The sequence below is a fragment of the Parasteatoda tepidariorum genome, chromosome 8 (assembly GCF_982258835.1).
Source record: "Parasteatoda tepidariorum strain Cologne lab strain chromosome 8, Ptep-v5.0, whole genome shotgun sequence".
In the NCBI taxonomy this organism is placed as follows: Eukaryota; Metazoa; Arthropoda; class Arachnida; order Araneae; family Theridiidae; genus Parasteatoda; species Parasteatoda tepidariorum.
In genome coordinates, this window is record NC_141762.1 from 93,071,984 (window position 1) to 93,088,460 (window position 16,477).

A 16,477-nucleotide genomic window follows, 5' to 3' on the forward strand; every position below is an offset into this window, starting at 1 on the left:
GTTGTAGCGCCACCTATAGACTGGCTTGCCGCAGTTAGAAAGTGAGGCTGAAGAGGAAACACTTGCATGTGAACACTATCAGTTAAAAACACTCAACCGGCCAATTCCTGGCGAGTGACACACGTTGTCATGTCTGAAAGTTGTAAGTCGTTGATATTGCAAATAATGCTAGAAATGTATAATTATAATGTGTAAACCTGTTAATTATAAATAAATGTGTGTTCCGTCATAAATACATTTTATTGATTCATTCGAGACACTCGACACTTCTGTCACACAATCAGTCTGACTGGTAAGCTGTTAACTAGCAATTTTGGCAATTCTTGTGTTTCTTGCAAGGCATGAGTGCAATATTAGTGCAATCTATAATAGCATGTCGGAAAAGCAAACAAAAAAACGGAAGGTTGCGGATGGAGAGATGATAAAAGAATGTCTGACTGCTGTTGCAGAAACAGTATTTCCTGATAAGATAAATATTATCAAGTTTCACCATTGCAAGGAGAATTGAAGACTTGTCCGAGAACATAGCAACAACGCTTCGTGAACGCATTGCAAAATTCGAATACTGTTCTTTTGCGATATTAGCGATCCAGCACAACTGGCAATATTTTTACGTGGTATTGACACCAAATTTAATATTACCGAAGAATTGTGTTCATTCAAAAATTATTGCATTTATTAAAAAATTAAAATTTAGGTTAAATAGGATTACATTTCCATATTTTTTTCCTATTGTTAAATTTCATAAAAGTCCGATTAAATTTAGATTTATAGAGCGTGGTACGAATTGTTATAATTCTGAAATAAGTAAAAGGTTTTTTAGTTTTCTAAAAATTATTTTGCTTAAAATTAAAAAGAGAAAAATATTGTTATACATAGTAATGTTGAAGTTTTGGATTATATTAATAATAATGATACTTCCAGCATTAATACTTTTGATTTCGAAAATTTGTATACAAGTATACCACATGGAAAGATTATTGAGATTTGTGTCGGCACTCACCGGGAATCAGAAATTCCATGATTCTGTTTCTAACAGGAGACTATGAATAATTTCGATTTCGTATCATGGATTATTTGTGAACTATACTGTGTAAGAACAAACTTGATTTCGTAAATATGGAAAAACTTAATAACAAAAAGGGGAGCGTCAGAGCTCAACTAGCTTGTCTCGAAACTTTGTTGGGTAAACCAGATGATGAATATAATGAAATTGACTTGGAACCAAAACTAAATAATATTGAAAAAAATTAAATCATCCGTTTGCATATTATGTGACAACTACTGTGACTTTGTTGAGAATGAAGCTGCAATGGATAAAGTAGAAGATTTGTTGGATATCGACTCCAGAATAGAAACATTAGAAGTAAGAATTAAAAACCTCATTAAAAATTGTAAAACAACTATTGCTATAAATAATACAAAAGATGATAAACAAGCTTCTATGTCAAGTTGCAGTAATTATCGTATTCCTAAAGTGCCTATTCCAACATTTTAAGGTCATTACTTAGAATTCGCAACATTCAAAAATCAATTTAATAGTGTTATTGGAAACAACAATATACATTATCTTTGTGTTTCGCTAAAGGAAGAAGCAAAGCTTTTGGAAACAAAAGATGATACATTTGCGTTCAATGCGTAACCATTTTGGCAGGAAAATGAGTCGGAGATTTTTAACAATTGAAGAGGCTCATGATAATTTAATGCCCTTGAGCAATGAATTTGATGACAGTGACCCTAAAATGGTAATATTGCAGCCTGATCTAGACGTAGTCACTGATGATGAAGACATTCATGACGCCTGCATAGCATTGAATGTGGACATGCTATATTTGATGAAAATGAATGAATGATCTGCTCGTTGGAATGATAATAGAGTAGTATTTGATTAGTACCAATTTTGAAGACACGAGCAGAAAGTATATATACCATGTGTTGTTTCTCATAAGAATGGAGTAGACTTGTTTGACAATCTCATGGAAACACAGTGTTCGTCTCTAGAAGGAAAAAAATGGTATTGGCCATTATGCATAAATGCATTTGAGATATCATTTGCAGCACGGAATCTTTCAAAACTTTTTATGCCTGAACAAACTCTAGAAATCCGCGAATTTCATCGGCACATTACAGTAGCTTACTTAACTTACTTAATATTGAGTGTACCTCGAAATATTGCAGGAAGGGACGGCTTAGAGGTTCAACCAAGAAACCCAGACTACTTGAAATTAGAAAATGAACAAATATTAATAAAAAAATCTTAATGGAAAACACCGTTGTCAGCTTAAAAATTGTACAAAAGAACCTAAAACTCTGTGTCAAAAATGTAATTTAGGACTTAGCGTTGAATGTTTTCTGACATTTCATGTTAACTAAGAGGCTTGATCGCAAAACATTTAGTAGTGGATTGTGTAGCAGTCAGGCACAAGCCTAAGCAGCTAGGCATAAGCCTCACCTTGTCTGGTGAATGAGGTAAAAGCGTCAGTTTTTTTATCTATTCACCAGCATTATCAAGAGGAGAGGTGGTTTTGAAGATGGTACGCTGTGTTCCATGCTGGCTGTCGTTGCATTCTTAATTTAATATTAATTTAACCTTAATCGGAATAAACATGTTGTAAATATAATTTTATCACTCATTGCTTATTTTTATTCAATATAAAATTATGTCGTTAATTTATATATACATACAAGTTTCTCCACACCTTAACAATGGTTAATCGGACAGATTGTACCATCGTCCTATATATAGGGCAGCTTGTAAATATTAAACCATTAAAATTTTGGAGAGTTTTTTGAATGTTATGTTTTACATGATGTTCCATTAGTATGTGATAGAATTTTCTTCAAAATATATATATATATATTTTTAAATGTGGTAAAATATGAGTTAAAAGAAACCGAAAATATTAATGAAATATTAGAGAAATTTTGGAAAAGTGAAACAGTTGATGAGGGAATTAAGGAAACTAAGAAAAAATATGTGAGTAACATTTTGTCAAAAATCATACAAGAACGGATTCAGGCAGCTATAAGGTTAAAATGCCAATGAGAGAAAAAAGTAATTCTCAATTAGGCGAATCTAAAGACAACGCTCCTCGGAGATTAAACTGGCTGTATAAACGTTTAGTGAAAGAACCAACCCATGCAGCAGGAAGGGGCAAATAAACGTTAAAAATGCGTTCGTTTGGTATAAGGTTTTGGACTTAACGTCAAAATTACGTCAATTTCACGTGATGATTTTCACCGTTTCTTCATTCGTTAAAACGTATGCGTTAAAATGACGGTATTTTAAAGCAATCAATTTTCCCTTTAAATATTTCGTTAAAACTTCGTACTAAAAATACGTTATTTTAACGTGCTTATTTTACACATTTTTCGACAGTTTTTTAAAGTCGTTTTATTAACGAAAAATTGAGGTTTTGTTGCATAGCTATATTTACGTTAATTTTTTGGGATAATACACGTAAATGCATAATTAAGTTCCAAGAAAGTTATTTAGTGCACTCAAAATAAAACAGATATGCAAAAGATAATACAAAATTTGTTTTATGTATAAATAGATGTATCACTACGCTGTCGTGGAATTTGAAGATGAGTATTCCACAATGGATATAGTTGCAATTTTTTGGCTAATAGGGGATGGGAAAAGAACCTATTGGCCAAGAAAGGGTTGTTCCATGCATCAAAAGAGAAACACACCTCCCAGTCAGGATTGGGAGGTGTGCAAGGTCAAAAGAGTATTGAGCCGAGCTAGTAAGTCTTACTTTTTCTAGACTGTACTATACATTTTACTTTTATTCTTTGTGTGAAATTCCTTGAAGCCTAAAATTTTAATTAAATTTGTATTTAAATTTTAATTAACTTAAATATTCGTTGTCTGCTATTTCAGGAATTGAATGTTCGGTTAAGCTAGGAATAAAATAAAGATTTTTTTTAAAATCTGTGATGAAAATTTTTAAAAAATCAAGGCAAATTAATCTGAAATGCTTGTAATGGAACCACCATTTCATGAAAAATCATTATAATATTAGATTTTTTTAAAATTTTCTTATAGCCAAAACCTGCAACATATTTGGAGAATAACATTAATTTTTACAATAACAGTTAGTACGCGACATGTCTTGAAAACTAAGTTGATTGATGAAGCATGTATTCCTTACCCTGTATTTGTCACAAGACTTTATTTAACTGCTCAGATAAAATAATATAGTTTATATTAATTATTTAGAGAATGAAGGAAAATGACAATGTGTAAAATCATTCCAAAAGGCTAATAATAATGGTGTTAAATAAACTTTACAAAAAATTATCATTTTATTCCATGATATCAAATTTCAATGGCAGTTACATTAAATTGTCGCATTTAACGAAAATTAATGGTAGATTTTTAGTACATACGCAGAAATCGGAAATGAATATACCTTCCCACAAATTTTCCTTTTTGTTTATTTCAATAATATTCTGATAAACTACATTGTTAAATAGAAAGTGTAAAACTTTAATAATATACCAAAAAATTATTAATAAATAAAAAAGATATACAGCACAAGAAAAAAAATAGAAACAAAGCCTCAAAATATTTCGTAAATAAATATTGAATGAAAAAATCCGTGTTTCGTAAGGTCACTAACTATTAAATTTGGATTTCGATAGAGTGACCGCGGGCATTTCAACATTTAAAGAATTACTTATTACACTAAATTAACTTTAAATATCAGAGAAACAATTAATTCTTTTAAATTTGTTGACTTTAAATAAAAGTTTTCGTTACTTTATCAGCACACACACATATTATATATATATATATATATATATTTATTATAGTTAAGCAGGGTTGAAATATATATTTCAACTCCTATCTAAGCTTCACAATAGAATGAAATATAGTTAATATTCTTACCATTCCAATCTTAAATGTTTGTATCATGTACGACAATTATGACTTCATGATATTTTTTTAAAGCAACTTCTACTTAAATTTTATTTTTAAGAGAAATAAATGGTACCCCTTACATTTTTAGTAATATTAAAACATTTTGCTAAACAAAGATCTTTTCCATTAGTTTGTTTTGACGATAAATCATAATTAAGGAATTGGATACTTCAGTCAAAGCATAAAATATCTTTAAACTCTTGGAATTAAAGCATTATTTTTAAGGTAGTTTACTGTTTTATTTAACTTGATTTCTTTTTTTATTCGGTTTCAAACTTAGTTTAGTGCAGCGTAATAATTGTTAATTTTATTTGCTTATCCAGTTATGAAATACACATATCTTTAGCTTACGATGATAATAAGTCTTAAAACTATGACACTCATTAATTTTGAAGGAATTACTGTAATTGAAAGAATATTTAATTTTATTTGCAGTATCCTATGCGGAAGCTCGGCGTATGCTAATAAAGCTAGAAGAGACCTCAGACTATGTGCCTAGTGAGGAAGGTAGCAGAGGAAAGAAAAAGCGGTGTATCCCAGTTGATTCATCATCTGATGACGAGCTGCCTGCTGGGAAGAGGAGGCAGCAGAATTTGAGGCCGGAAGGCAACTCTCTGCTAGAGTGTATGCCTCCTCGACCTCCTAGCAGGCTCTTTGAGGATGATCCTCAGCTGGATATTTCCGCCACCTCTGCCACATCAGAAGTAATAAACCTAATTCCAGTGACGGAAAATTCAGCATTGTCTGAGTATGCTTTGGTTAGCCGGCAAGAATTCGAAGGTAAGCAAACCGAATTTATTTTCAAATGTTTCTCTTTTTTTTAAATTGAGAGCCCTATGCCATAGCTGCCAACTCTACTGGATTTTCCAGTAGACTACTGGATTTTGCCAGTTTCTTCTGGTCTACTGGTTTAATTGAAATTCTCCTGGTTTTTGTATATTTTTGGAAATTCCCAAAAATTGAGGAAGATTCCTGAAAAAATCCCTATTGAAATAGAATTTTTGTACAGATTATTGCTTGTTTGCTAGAATATATTTAAATAAGTATTACTATAGTAGAATGTCTTTAAATAGTATATTGAAGCGAACCTAATTTATAAAAATCAGTTCGAAATTTTTTTTCGTTCTAAAATGTTCAGTTCTCATATTCAAATTAATTTAAAAAAATTCTTTAAACTATCTTTGAATTAAATGCATATTAATATTAGAAATTATGGGAAAAAATAATGCATAACATTTCAAATATGTTTAATGTCAATCATAACTGGAAAATGTTCCAGATTTTCTATTCCAGATTTTCTATAAAAATCCCCAAAATTTCCCTTGGAAATCAGAATATTAAAAATAAATTATAGTGTACCTTTCAAAATTACCTTTTTACATGTTTCTTTTTCAGTTTTTATATTTAAACATTTGGCTTTCAACTATTTTATGTTTTTTATTTCTAATAACAGATTATGAACAGTTATAGCAGAAAATAAAAAGAAAGAATACCAAGTACAACAAAAAATGCTGAAACAGGAAACAGAGTTCATAAATCTACAGGGTATCTGCGCACCTGGAAAGTCTTGAATTTCAGTATTGAGCAAAATTTGTCATGATTTTAAATATTTAACAAAAAAAAAAAAAAAAATCATGAAAAGTCATGATTTAGGTCACTGAAAATCTTATTTTTAAAATGGAATGTAACCTCCCACCTATTCATCTTTCAGCTATTTTATTATTTCAACTCTTTCATTACTCTGTTTTTGAAATTTAAAATCTATAAATAAAAAGATCCAGAGTATAACAGTTTTGGTTATACCTATTATTTCAATGAATGTTATAATACTTTTTTAAGTTTATTGTTGTTATTTTGTCGGAGAAAATAGTAACTTTGTTCAGTCATGAAAAATTCTTGGAATTAATTTAAAATGGCATTCTTCCAGGACTGTTTTATATGTATATTTGCTGCTTATTGCTAATGCTCTTCAAAAAAAGTATTTCCATTGATGTCCTTTTGAAATTTTTCAAGGTTATAGGATCTAATTAGGAACAGTTAGTTCCCTTTTTGAGATCCGAGAATAATTGTGAATTATGACTAAAAAATTTCGCGATATTATCATTGGTTTTTAAGTTAGGATTACAATAAATTTTCTTGAACACAGTTGCTACATATACTTCATAATTTTTAGTTTTTATCTTGATATGAATCATTTTATTATTCCAGCATTTAAAATGGAGCATTTTTCGATGCTAAATCGGGTTCTTGTTGGCCAACAAAACATCGAGGCAATGCTGACAGACGTTAAACGTCAAACAGGCGCCCCATCTAGAGAGCCACTGCCAGAGGGAGCGCCTCAGTTGCCCCTAAAAACTGAGGCAGAAATATTTGGACTTGAGCAGTGGCTCTTGGATAAAATGAACAGATCCTCTCTCGTAAGTAAATAATTTACCTTACACTGTAAGTTTAATTTGTATAGAGAATTTACATTTTCTACAAGAGTAAATATGCAATTTTTTGTAACATTTATTATGTATTTTTATAGGGTCAGTTAACAAAAGTAAAGGTTAAATAATTTTTTTTCTTCAAAAAAAGAAATTAGAAATTTATTTTAATGAACCATTTGAGTAATTATATATATATATATATATTAGATCCTTATAGAAGTACAGTAAAACCTCGCTGCAACAATATTTTGCGGACCAAATAAGAATATTGTTGTAGAGGGATATATTGTTATATCAAGGGCCCACATAATTCTGGGACGCAATAAGATTTTTTGAAATTTAATGTTATATATTCATTAACTATAAATATATTTACATATTATCGAAAAAATTAACTTGCAAAGTGTTTATTACGGTTAAGCGTTAAAAACAATGTATAAGTTAATGATATACGTGATATTAATGAATTTTTTTACGTTAAAAATAAGTACTATCTCGCTCGGCTTGTCATCTTCTATAGTCTTATCTTGTGGAATTCATGTTGCAAAAATCCTGAGACTACCTTTTAAGTGAATATATTGAAGCCGCAAACTAAATGTAAATAATTCCAGCTTGACATCGTTTTAATAGTGGTTGCCATGAAAATGCAGATGTATATAACTGAAAACTTAAAGTTTGTTAAATTTTCACTTAATTCTTAATTTGCATTCTCAAAAGTCTAAAATAATTTTAAATATCCCAATGTTGCAAATTTTTATTTGCAGAATGCTAATGCAATTTTGCTAATTGAAAAGTATTAATTTTACACATTTCTAAATTTTTGAAATTTTAATTTCTTGAAAAAAAATTATTTGATTTAAATCAATGATTTTTTTATAAAAAATATTAGTTGATCTCGTCGGAGCAGAAATCTTGCAGCATGAAAGATTTATGACCTCCACATATCTGACTTAGCAGATAATGTTTCATTTCTGATTCATAGGAGGAGGAAACAGGATAATCTCCTGAATGAGTGATATGAGACAATTTTTTGTCCTTTTGAAATTTTCTCCTAAAATGTATTGTAAAGACTGCAAATAGGGAAAATTTAATTTACATGTTCATAGATTTTTCTGAGATGCTCAAAAACTAATTCAATTTTTGGTAGCAAACTTTTTTTGTTGGCCTTATGTTTCCAAATTTTGCCTTGTCTATGTCAGTCTTGAAAAAACTCTCCTTACTATCCATCTGTTGCAGTGACTATTTACGAGATTTAATTATTTCGTGTAGAGGTGTGAGGTTACTGCTTGAGACAAGTTTTGACTTTGTCCAGCTAGAGAATGGGAATTAAGGAAGAGAATCCATCTTCTTTGCTGTCCTCTTTGAAAGAAAATAATAAATTTTATTTCCATATCAGTAGTTGGCTTTTGAATTTGTGACAAGGTCAGCTCTTTCTATAGAGAAACTATGGTTAATTTTTTCTGAAATATTCAAAAACTAATCTAATTTTTCTTACAATATTTCTACTACAATAATAGTCTGTGTAGTATGGTATACTACATATTAAGTAAAATCAATTGTTAATTCTAATTTAATTATCTAATCATCTAATTTATTTAATCATCATCATTCATCTAATTTAATAATCATTTGTTAATTGTTAATTTGTTAATAATGTATTAAACGCTTAAATAATTGTAACTGTTAAATTTGTGATAAACTTTTAATTGTATGTTTTTTTAATTTCTTCTTTTTACACTTGTAATTAATGTTATTTATTTATCAGTATTCAATAATTCTTTGCAATGTATTTCATGTAATATTTAAGTTTTAAGCCTCAATTTGTTTTGTAACCTTGGGAAAGTAATCTTTCTCTGCATTTATGTTCTTCCTTTAAAAGAAGATTCCTCCTTTTGTTACTTGCTGACAGCAAGATGTATGTCCAGTCAGCAAACCCCTATTGTTGGATCGAGAAGGAGTGACACCAAGTCCCCTTTCCCACGTTTCGGCTTGCATCAAATGCAAAGCGCCCCGTTTGATCTTATGATGGCACCAAGAATGTTCCAGAACATTCCACAAAATTCTTTACCAGGTGTGTCACCACTTTAGACAACCCCGCTTCATGTTTGGCATGGAGCTTAACAATTAATTTCGCCAGTTGGCCAATATTTGCAGCTCTGTGATTTGCCCCTCTGATCCTTCTCCAACCAACCGAGGCGTTATTCGCAAAAGTTTAATTTTTTTTTGGCGAGAGTTTTCTCCCCTATCTTCATAACGAAGAAATAGTCAGTAGCAGTTGTTTTTCTCTCAATTGTGTTTTTTTTTTGGTTTTCGGCTTAGGCCGATTTTTTGTGTTGGCATGTTTGCCAAGCATTTTTACCTTTTTATAAATGTTATCTTATAAATAAACTATGTTTTTCAGCATCCTTAACTATGAGTCTGGTGAGTAATTTTACAGTATAAGTTGTTTTCTCTTCCTTTTTTTTCAGCATGCTCCATTGTCGCGCTTACCTGAAAATTTGTACCCACTTCCAATGTACGCCATTATCACCATTTCGGCCTTTACATAATTAATATCTAAATTTTATTTAATCTTAAGTTGACTTAATGTTAGTCACCCCCCTTTTTGATTTAGCCACACCACAGTATGTAAAATATATTTGTCAATCTTTATTTCAGATGAGTCATTTGGCCTTGATTGGCGGCAAAGACGTTGAGAAAGCTACACGGAATTTAATGGGGCGCATCTTCTCAAAAGATGTTGCCCCGTTATTAAATTGGGCTGGGAGAGGAGGGAAGATGGCTCTCCTGATTAACCCCTTGGGGACGGGTGATTCAGAAAAGCATTCGTACAAAATCAGAATCAAGTTGCAATTAAATAAAAAACGGTAACTTAAATGTAGTCGTTGCTAATTTGACAGACTTACTTTGCTTTTATTTTAATTATTGTTAGTTTAATCATATATATAATCAATGTTAATTCAAAGCATAACTAAATAGTTTTATTTTGAACAAAGTAATGGTGAATTAAATAAATCAAAAAAGTTATAACTCCGCCCACAAATAAACTGCTAAAGAAATACTTTGATTACCAGTTTTATCTTCTTACCCTGATTGATACGGGTGTTTGCTGTCACATATTTGTGACAGTCGGCGCGAAAGGGTTAAGGATGTTGTTGTTGGTAAGTTCCACTTACGATATTATGTATTGACTTTATATTATAGCTTCGAAAATAGTTGTTGGGGGCTTATTTTGTTTTTATTTAATTTATAAAAGATAATTTTGATAATTCATTATATCTAGATATATATTCAGATTTTAATAGACTATCTCATTTTATGAAGGCTCTTCCGTGTTGTTTTTTTTTTACATGACATGGAAAATCTGTCAAAAATTGTCGTCATCTAGGAAAAGTTCTTTTTTTTTTTTTTCATTGGAACACGTTAAATATTCAATCATGTACAACATTTGGATTATATAGTACTATATTTACTAATACTAATGAATAAAAATCTAACAAAAATAATTGAAACTATTAATTGGTTTTTCAACAAGGTACTCTTAGTATTTAGAGAACAATACTATATTAACTACTTAGTTTATATTGCTGGTAAGTCTGTACTCTTTTATGCCACAATTGAGACGGATTTTTTTGATTAACTAAAACTGTCACCTCATATAATAGTATTTTTTATTCAAGGTTAGGCAGCCCTTAGAAGATTTTTGATCTAAAAAATTCCTACAAAATTTTTGTGTTAAAGGAGTTACTTTACAAAATTTTTCCTTGTTAAAAATATTTTGTTTGTCAACTTATTTATTTATTTGTTTGAATTTCCTTAGTTTGTAAGTAGGAACTTAAATTTAATTATTACTATTTAAATATATTTTGATTTCTATTATTTAAACAGACATGCTCATTCATTCAACAGTTGTGTAAAATGAAATAATTTTCTTTTGTTTTAATGGTTAACAATTTAATTTATAGATTTTGCCCATCACTTATAAATGATTTTTAAAAAGCTATAGGATGATTCAAATACTTGATAGCCTTGCTATTAAATCCAAATAGTAAATTTTGTATAAATTAATTTTTTTTATTGCTTTAGTTCTCAAGCACTTTAAAAACTATTTTGCCCAATCCACAAATGTTATGGGATATGCATGTGTGTATGAATACTCTCTCTCACACTCTTGATGTCTCTAAAACCTGTTATAATGAATTCTTTTTGAAATAAATATTTTTTTGGGAAAAATTGCAATGTATGATTATTGTAAACCAAAAATTTTCTATTTAATGCATAATTATTTTTGTATTACTTTTGGAAATCAAATTATCATTGTTGTACTTAGAGTCATTATAATTACATATATATTTGTTAGAAGTTATTCTTTATATTTTAAAACTATTATTTTTAGGGTAGTATGTTAGAATATATTTTTATTTGTTTTAGAACATATTTCGTTCTAAACTTGTTCTCTCAAACGCTTTATCGTCCCTTCAAATTTGATATATCAAGAGTATATTGCAAATATACTCTTGATATGTATGAGTCTTTTTAACGATATGAGTATGAAATTTTTAGCATGTTTTACATCTAAAAAGAGCCGGCCGAGCGGTTAGCTTGCCTTACTGCGAAGCCAATGGCTGCAGGTTCGAATCCCGCTCTGGGCATGGATGTTTCTCTCTCTGAGTTGTCTTCTGATGTATGAATGTGGCCCACCCTATGAACGGGTATTTGTGGCAGTGTGGCGTGGGTAATGTTGCTCGCTTCCATGACTTTGGTTCATAGGTGCCCACTGGGTAACAATAAATGAGCAACACTTCAGGCATCTTAGGCAAAGAACGAAAGTTCAGTGCCTGTTGTTATCTAAAAAAAAAAAAAAAAAAAACTAATTGTTTAGTAAGATAAAATAATGGGGATAAGTAGTAAGTTTCCCTTTTGGATGAGATCTTTGTGTCCTTGGCATGTATGTTTGTGTCTTGATTTTCAAACAGGTTTTAAAAAAAAAAAAAAAATTAAGCTTTGAAACTAAATGGATCTCAGAACTGCATTAAACATAGTGCTTATAGAAATGTTAAGAGAAAAATTTTTAATAATGTAAATGTAAAAAACTTATTGCATGACGAGTCATCTTAATAATCATAAGAATCATTAAAAAACTCCTCAAAATGATATAGCGATTGAATCTAAAATTATAAGTGCCTATAAAGTCCATAGAATTGGCTAGTTTTTTTTAAATAATATCTAAGTGTTTTGAGCATTTTGATTTTTTTCCAGGTGCTGCTCTGCATTACAGTGCTAAGGAGCAGGCCAACACAATCAGCAGGGTGGAAGAAGCCATCAAGATATGGTTGAAGACGGCCAAATGTAGACTGCCAAAAACTAATGATGTATATAAAATGCAAAATAATGATGTAAATAAAATGTATAAATAAAAAATGTATATAAAAATTATTTTGTTTATATTAATAGAGTAATTCTTATGTAAGATTTATTTCAGTATTTAAAAAAGTCTTAGTTGATGGACTGCTTAACTAGTTGTGAGAACTTTTTTATTTTTAAACCTTAAATCAAGGTAAATCTGAAATTTTTTTTTATTATAAACATTTAAAATTCTCTTGGTACCTAAGCAAAACATGGTGAAAGTAGCAACATAGCTGTAAACTGCCGAATTGAGTAAAATGAAGACTTGCATCAAATGAAATATATACTTTTTTCTTTTAGTTTAATATTTTTAATTGGTATGAATGATAAACATTAAATTATAACTCTGTAGGAGTCTATAAAATCAAAATTGAGTGGTTTTTCTGCATAACAAATGCTAAATGCTGCAAATTTTTTGATGTGAAGTAATTTAATTAAGTTACCCTGGAAGCACTTTAAGGAATTAGTTATTCAGTTTAAAATATTGTGAATTTTCCAATTTTAGTAGTGTGTAAAGAGAAAACTACGTAAACTAATGTAAAGAGAAAACTATGGGCATATTATCATGTGACGTAGAGAAAATTTATTAATTTTCTGGAATTTCTTTTGTAGGTACAAAAACAAATAAAATGTATATGCGATACAAATGGAAATGTGATTGATATTAGCAACAGTAAGTAAAAAATATATGATTGATGTTAGCAGCAGTAAGTGAAAAATGTTTATATAATGGTAATTACTTATCATTTATAATGGTAACTACTGATAATTTAATATTACCTGCTACATGGTATAAATCTCCATGTAGCAGGTAGTATTAAAATGATATAAATCTCCATCGTTAAGAAAGCGTTAAAACCACGTTTAGCTTCATGGAACTAAAACGTAAATAAATCGTCAATAATATGTAATGAAATTTACGATGGTAATAATAAACGTTAAAAAAACGTGAATATTCATGGTGAAAAAGACGGATCTTATAAAACTGAAAATTCACGTTAAAAACTTAGTTAAAATAGCGTAAAAAATACGATAAAAAAGAAACAAACTTCGCTAAATTAACGTCAAAGATTGGTATCAAAAATCACCATAGTCAAACTAGAGGCATAAAAAAGGGTCATTTTTGCGTTAAAAATAACCCAAATTTTAACGTTTATTTAACGGATTCGAGACTACCACTTGAAACGTAAATAAAACGTTCGGTGGAAACGTTTTTTTGCTTTTAACCTTGTGGCATTATAACGTTATTTTCACGCAATTAATACTTATCTCTGTTGCATGGGAATTATGTTAGAACTGTATAAAAACTTTATGGCTGAGTATTAAGGTATCTGATCACATTTTTCGTCGCAAAAATCGACAAAAATATCGATGTTCTCTTTTTTGCATTTTCATATGAAGTCAACTTTTAGCTTTCGAAATCCATTTGAATTTTGTTTCTATCTTCAATAGAACCGAAGTTACGGCTGTTTTACGAAACCTTTCAGGTGAAATATTAAAACCGGAAGTAAGATTTTACTGACCAGAAGTTCATTACTTCATCTGGTTTCGTTTTGGTTTCTGTCTGACACAGCCGAGATTTACGTATAATTGAATACTATCTTCTTTAAATAAGACTTGTTTATTACTTTTTTAAGGAATGGCAACTTATTTATTTAGTATTTATAAGAATTAAATCTGGCAACGGAAGAATAATCAATTAATCAGATCCTTGTTTATCTTTATACTTGCGATTGCGTTTCAATTTTTCCTCGACATATTTTTATCGTTCGTCTATCATTTTTCTCTCCAATTATGGGAAAATCAGTTGCAAGAAAACGGAAACGTCAATTTCGTGGAAACCAGTTCACAAAACAAAAGGAGGAAGTGTCCAATCTTGAAAACTCCGTAAGTTATGAAAAAATAAGTAAAAATCTGGCTGATCATAATGCTGAAGAAAATAAAATTATCGGCAATAGAATAATTGATCTTGAAATTTTGAACAATGTGTTCAATGAGATTTGCTGCCCTGAGTGTTTTTCTTCAGGACTCTATTTCGCCGAAGACTCTAGGTATGGACTGTGTTCCCATTTTGCTTTGAAATGACAAGAATGTGCATTTGTGAAAGTGTTTATTTCTTCCAAAAAATCTGTATCTGCTAAAGAGATAAACAGCAGACTGGCATATGGAAGGATTGCAATCTGCTAAAAAATTGTGTGCAACTTTAAACATACCTCCACCTCTCCATCGCAATGCATATTTGATGCAACAACAAGAACTACATGATGCTGTTGCAATAGTTACACAGCGTTCAATGTCAAATGCTGCAAAAGAAGTGGACTCTGACTCCGCAGTTCCATTATTTGAGTGTGGAATCTCTGTTGACGGAACGTGGCACAAACGAGGCTATTCTTCGCTAAATGGACGCGTCAGTGCTTTGTCAATAACAACCGGCAGGGTTGTTGACGTTGAAGTAACGTCTTCCTATTGTAGAACGTGTAAAAAAATGGAAGAGATGCCCCAAAATTTAGTTTTGGAAACCATGGAAGCTGATCACATATGCCAACAAAATTATTCTGGATCAGCTTCAAATATGGAAGCTGCTGGGGCTCAGTGAATTTTTAAACGCTCAGAAAGCTTGAGGAGTCTCAAATATATTGAGTATTATGGGGATGGGGACTCCAAAGGCTTTCTGCAGGTAAAAGACGTTTATGGACCTGGTACGGTTACAAAAATGGAATGCATCGGTCATGTCCAGAAGCGAGAGGGCTCAAGTCTGCAGAGGATGAAAAGCAAGACTTCCGAACTATCCGGTCGAGGAAAGTTAACAGACAGCTTCATTGACAGGCTGCAAAACTATTACGGAATAGCTATCCGAAGCAATGTTGGAAACCTTAATAGCATGCAGCAAAATGTTATTGCTGCACTATTTCACTGTGCATCGAGCAAAGACAAGCCGATGCATGGTCAATGTCCTAAGGGCGAGGATAGTTGGTGTTTTCACCAAAGAGCACTCCATGAAGGTAAACAACCAAAAGAAAGGTATGCTGGTCTTCCCCAAAATGTACTGAATACAGTAAAGCCAGTATACTTGGATCTTTGTAAAAGAGAACTTTTAAAGAAGTGCCTTCATGGAAAGACTCAAAATGCCAACGAATCTTTTAACGACATGATTTGGCAGCGAGTGCCTAAAGAAGTGTTTGTGGGCCTAAAAACTTTCCGCATCGGTGTTTACGATGCAGTTATTCAATTCAACGAAAGGTTTTCAGGCTGCAGTCAAGTTCTCAAAGAGTTGAATGTTGAAGACGTTGGGACATTCACCAGGCAAAGGTATCAGCATCTTGCTAGAACCAGAATATCGTCTTCTGTTCGCCAATCTGTTGGCAGTGTTAAACAGCGGGGTAAAATTTTAAGAGCAAAAAGGAAGAGAAAGTTTGCTTCTTCCGAAAGCAAAGAATGGGGTTACTTATAAATGAGGAGCATTTTAAAGCTTTTGACTTTTTGAACATTTATCTTTTTATATAAATTTTTATTTATAGTATTCTGATGGATTTTGTTGATATGTATATTTTGCGTATGTTTAGGTGCTGTTTAACTTTTTTTCCACATATTAAATCATATTGAATGCACTTGACATACATATTACAACGCTAACATTACCTGTATATATTTTATTCTTTCTTTCTTTCAAAGGAATGTTATTATTATTTATGTTTTTGTGTTCTCGTGATGC

At 30.8% G+C, this 16,477-nt stretch overlaps 1 protein-coding gene across 2 annotated transcripts; it reads left to right on the forward strand.

Moving 5' to 3' along the window:
- Positions 1 to 3,473: 3,473 nt before the first annotated feature.
- Positions 3,474 to 10,243, forward strand: LOC122273782 (uncharacterized). Of its 2 annotated transcripts, none has more exons than XM_087169411.1 (4): positions 3,474 to 3,750; positions 5,366 to 5,710; positions 7,139 to 7,347; positions 10,018 to 10,243. In XM_087169411.1, exons 1-4 carry the CDS (start codon positions 3,558 to 3,560, stop codon positions 10,228 to 10,230), a joined length of 960 nt encoding a protein of 319 aa, XP_087025537.1. In that variant the 5' UTR covers positions 3,474 to 3,557; the 3' UTR covers positions 10,231 to 10,243. The 2 variants fall into 2 exon arrangements, with proteins under 2 accessions (XP_087025537.1, XP_087025538.1); XM_087169412.1 differs by having other exon boundaries at positions 7,139 to 7,372; positions 10,018 to 10,125.
- The last annotated feature ends 6,234 nt before the right edge of the window (positions 10,244 to 16,477 follow it).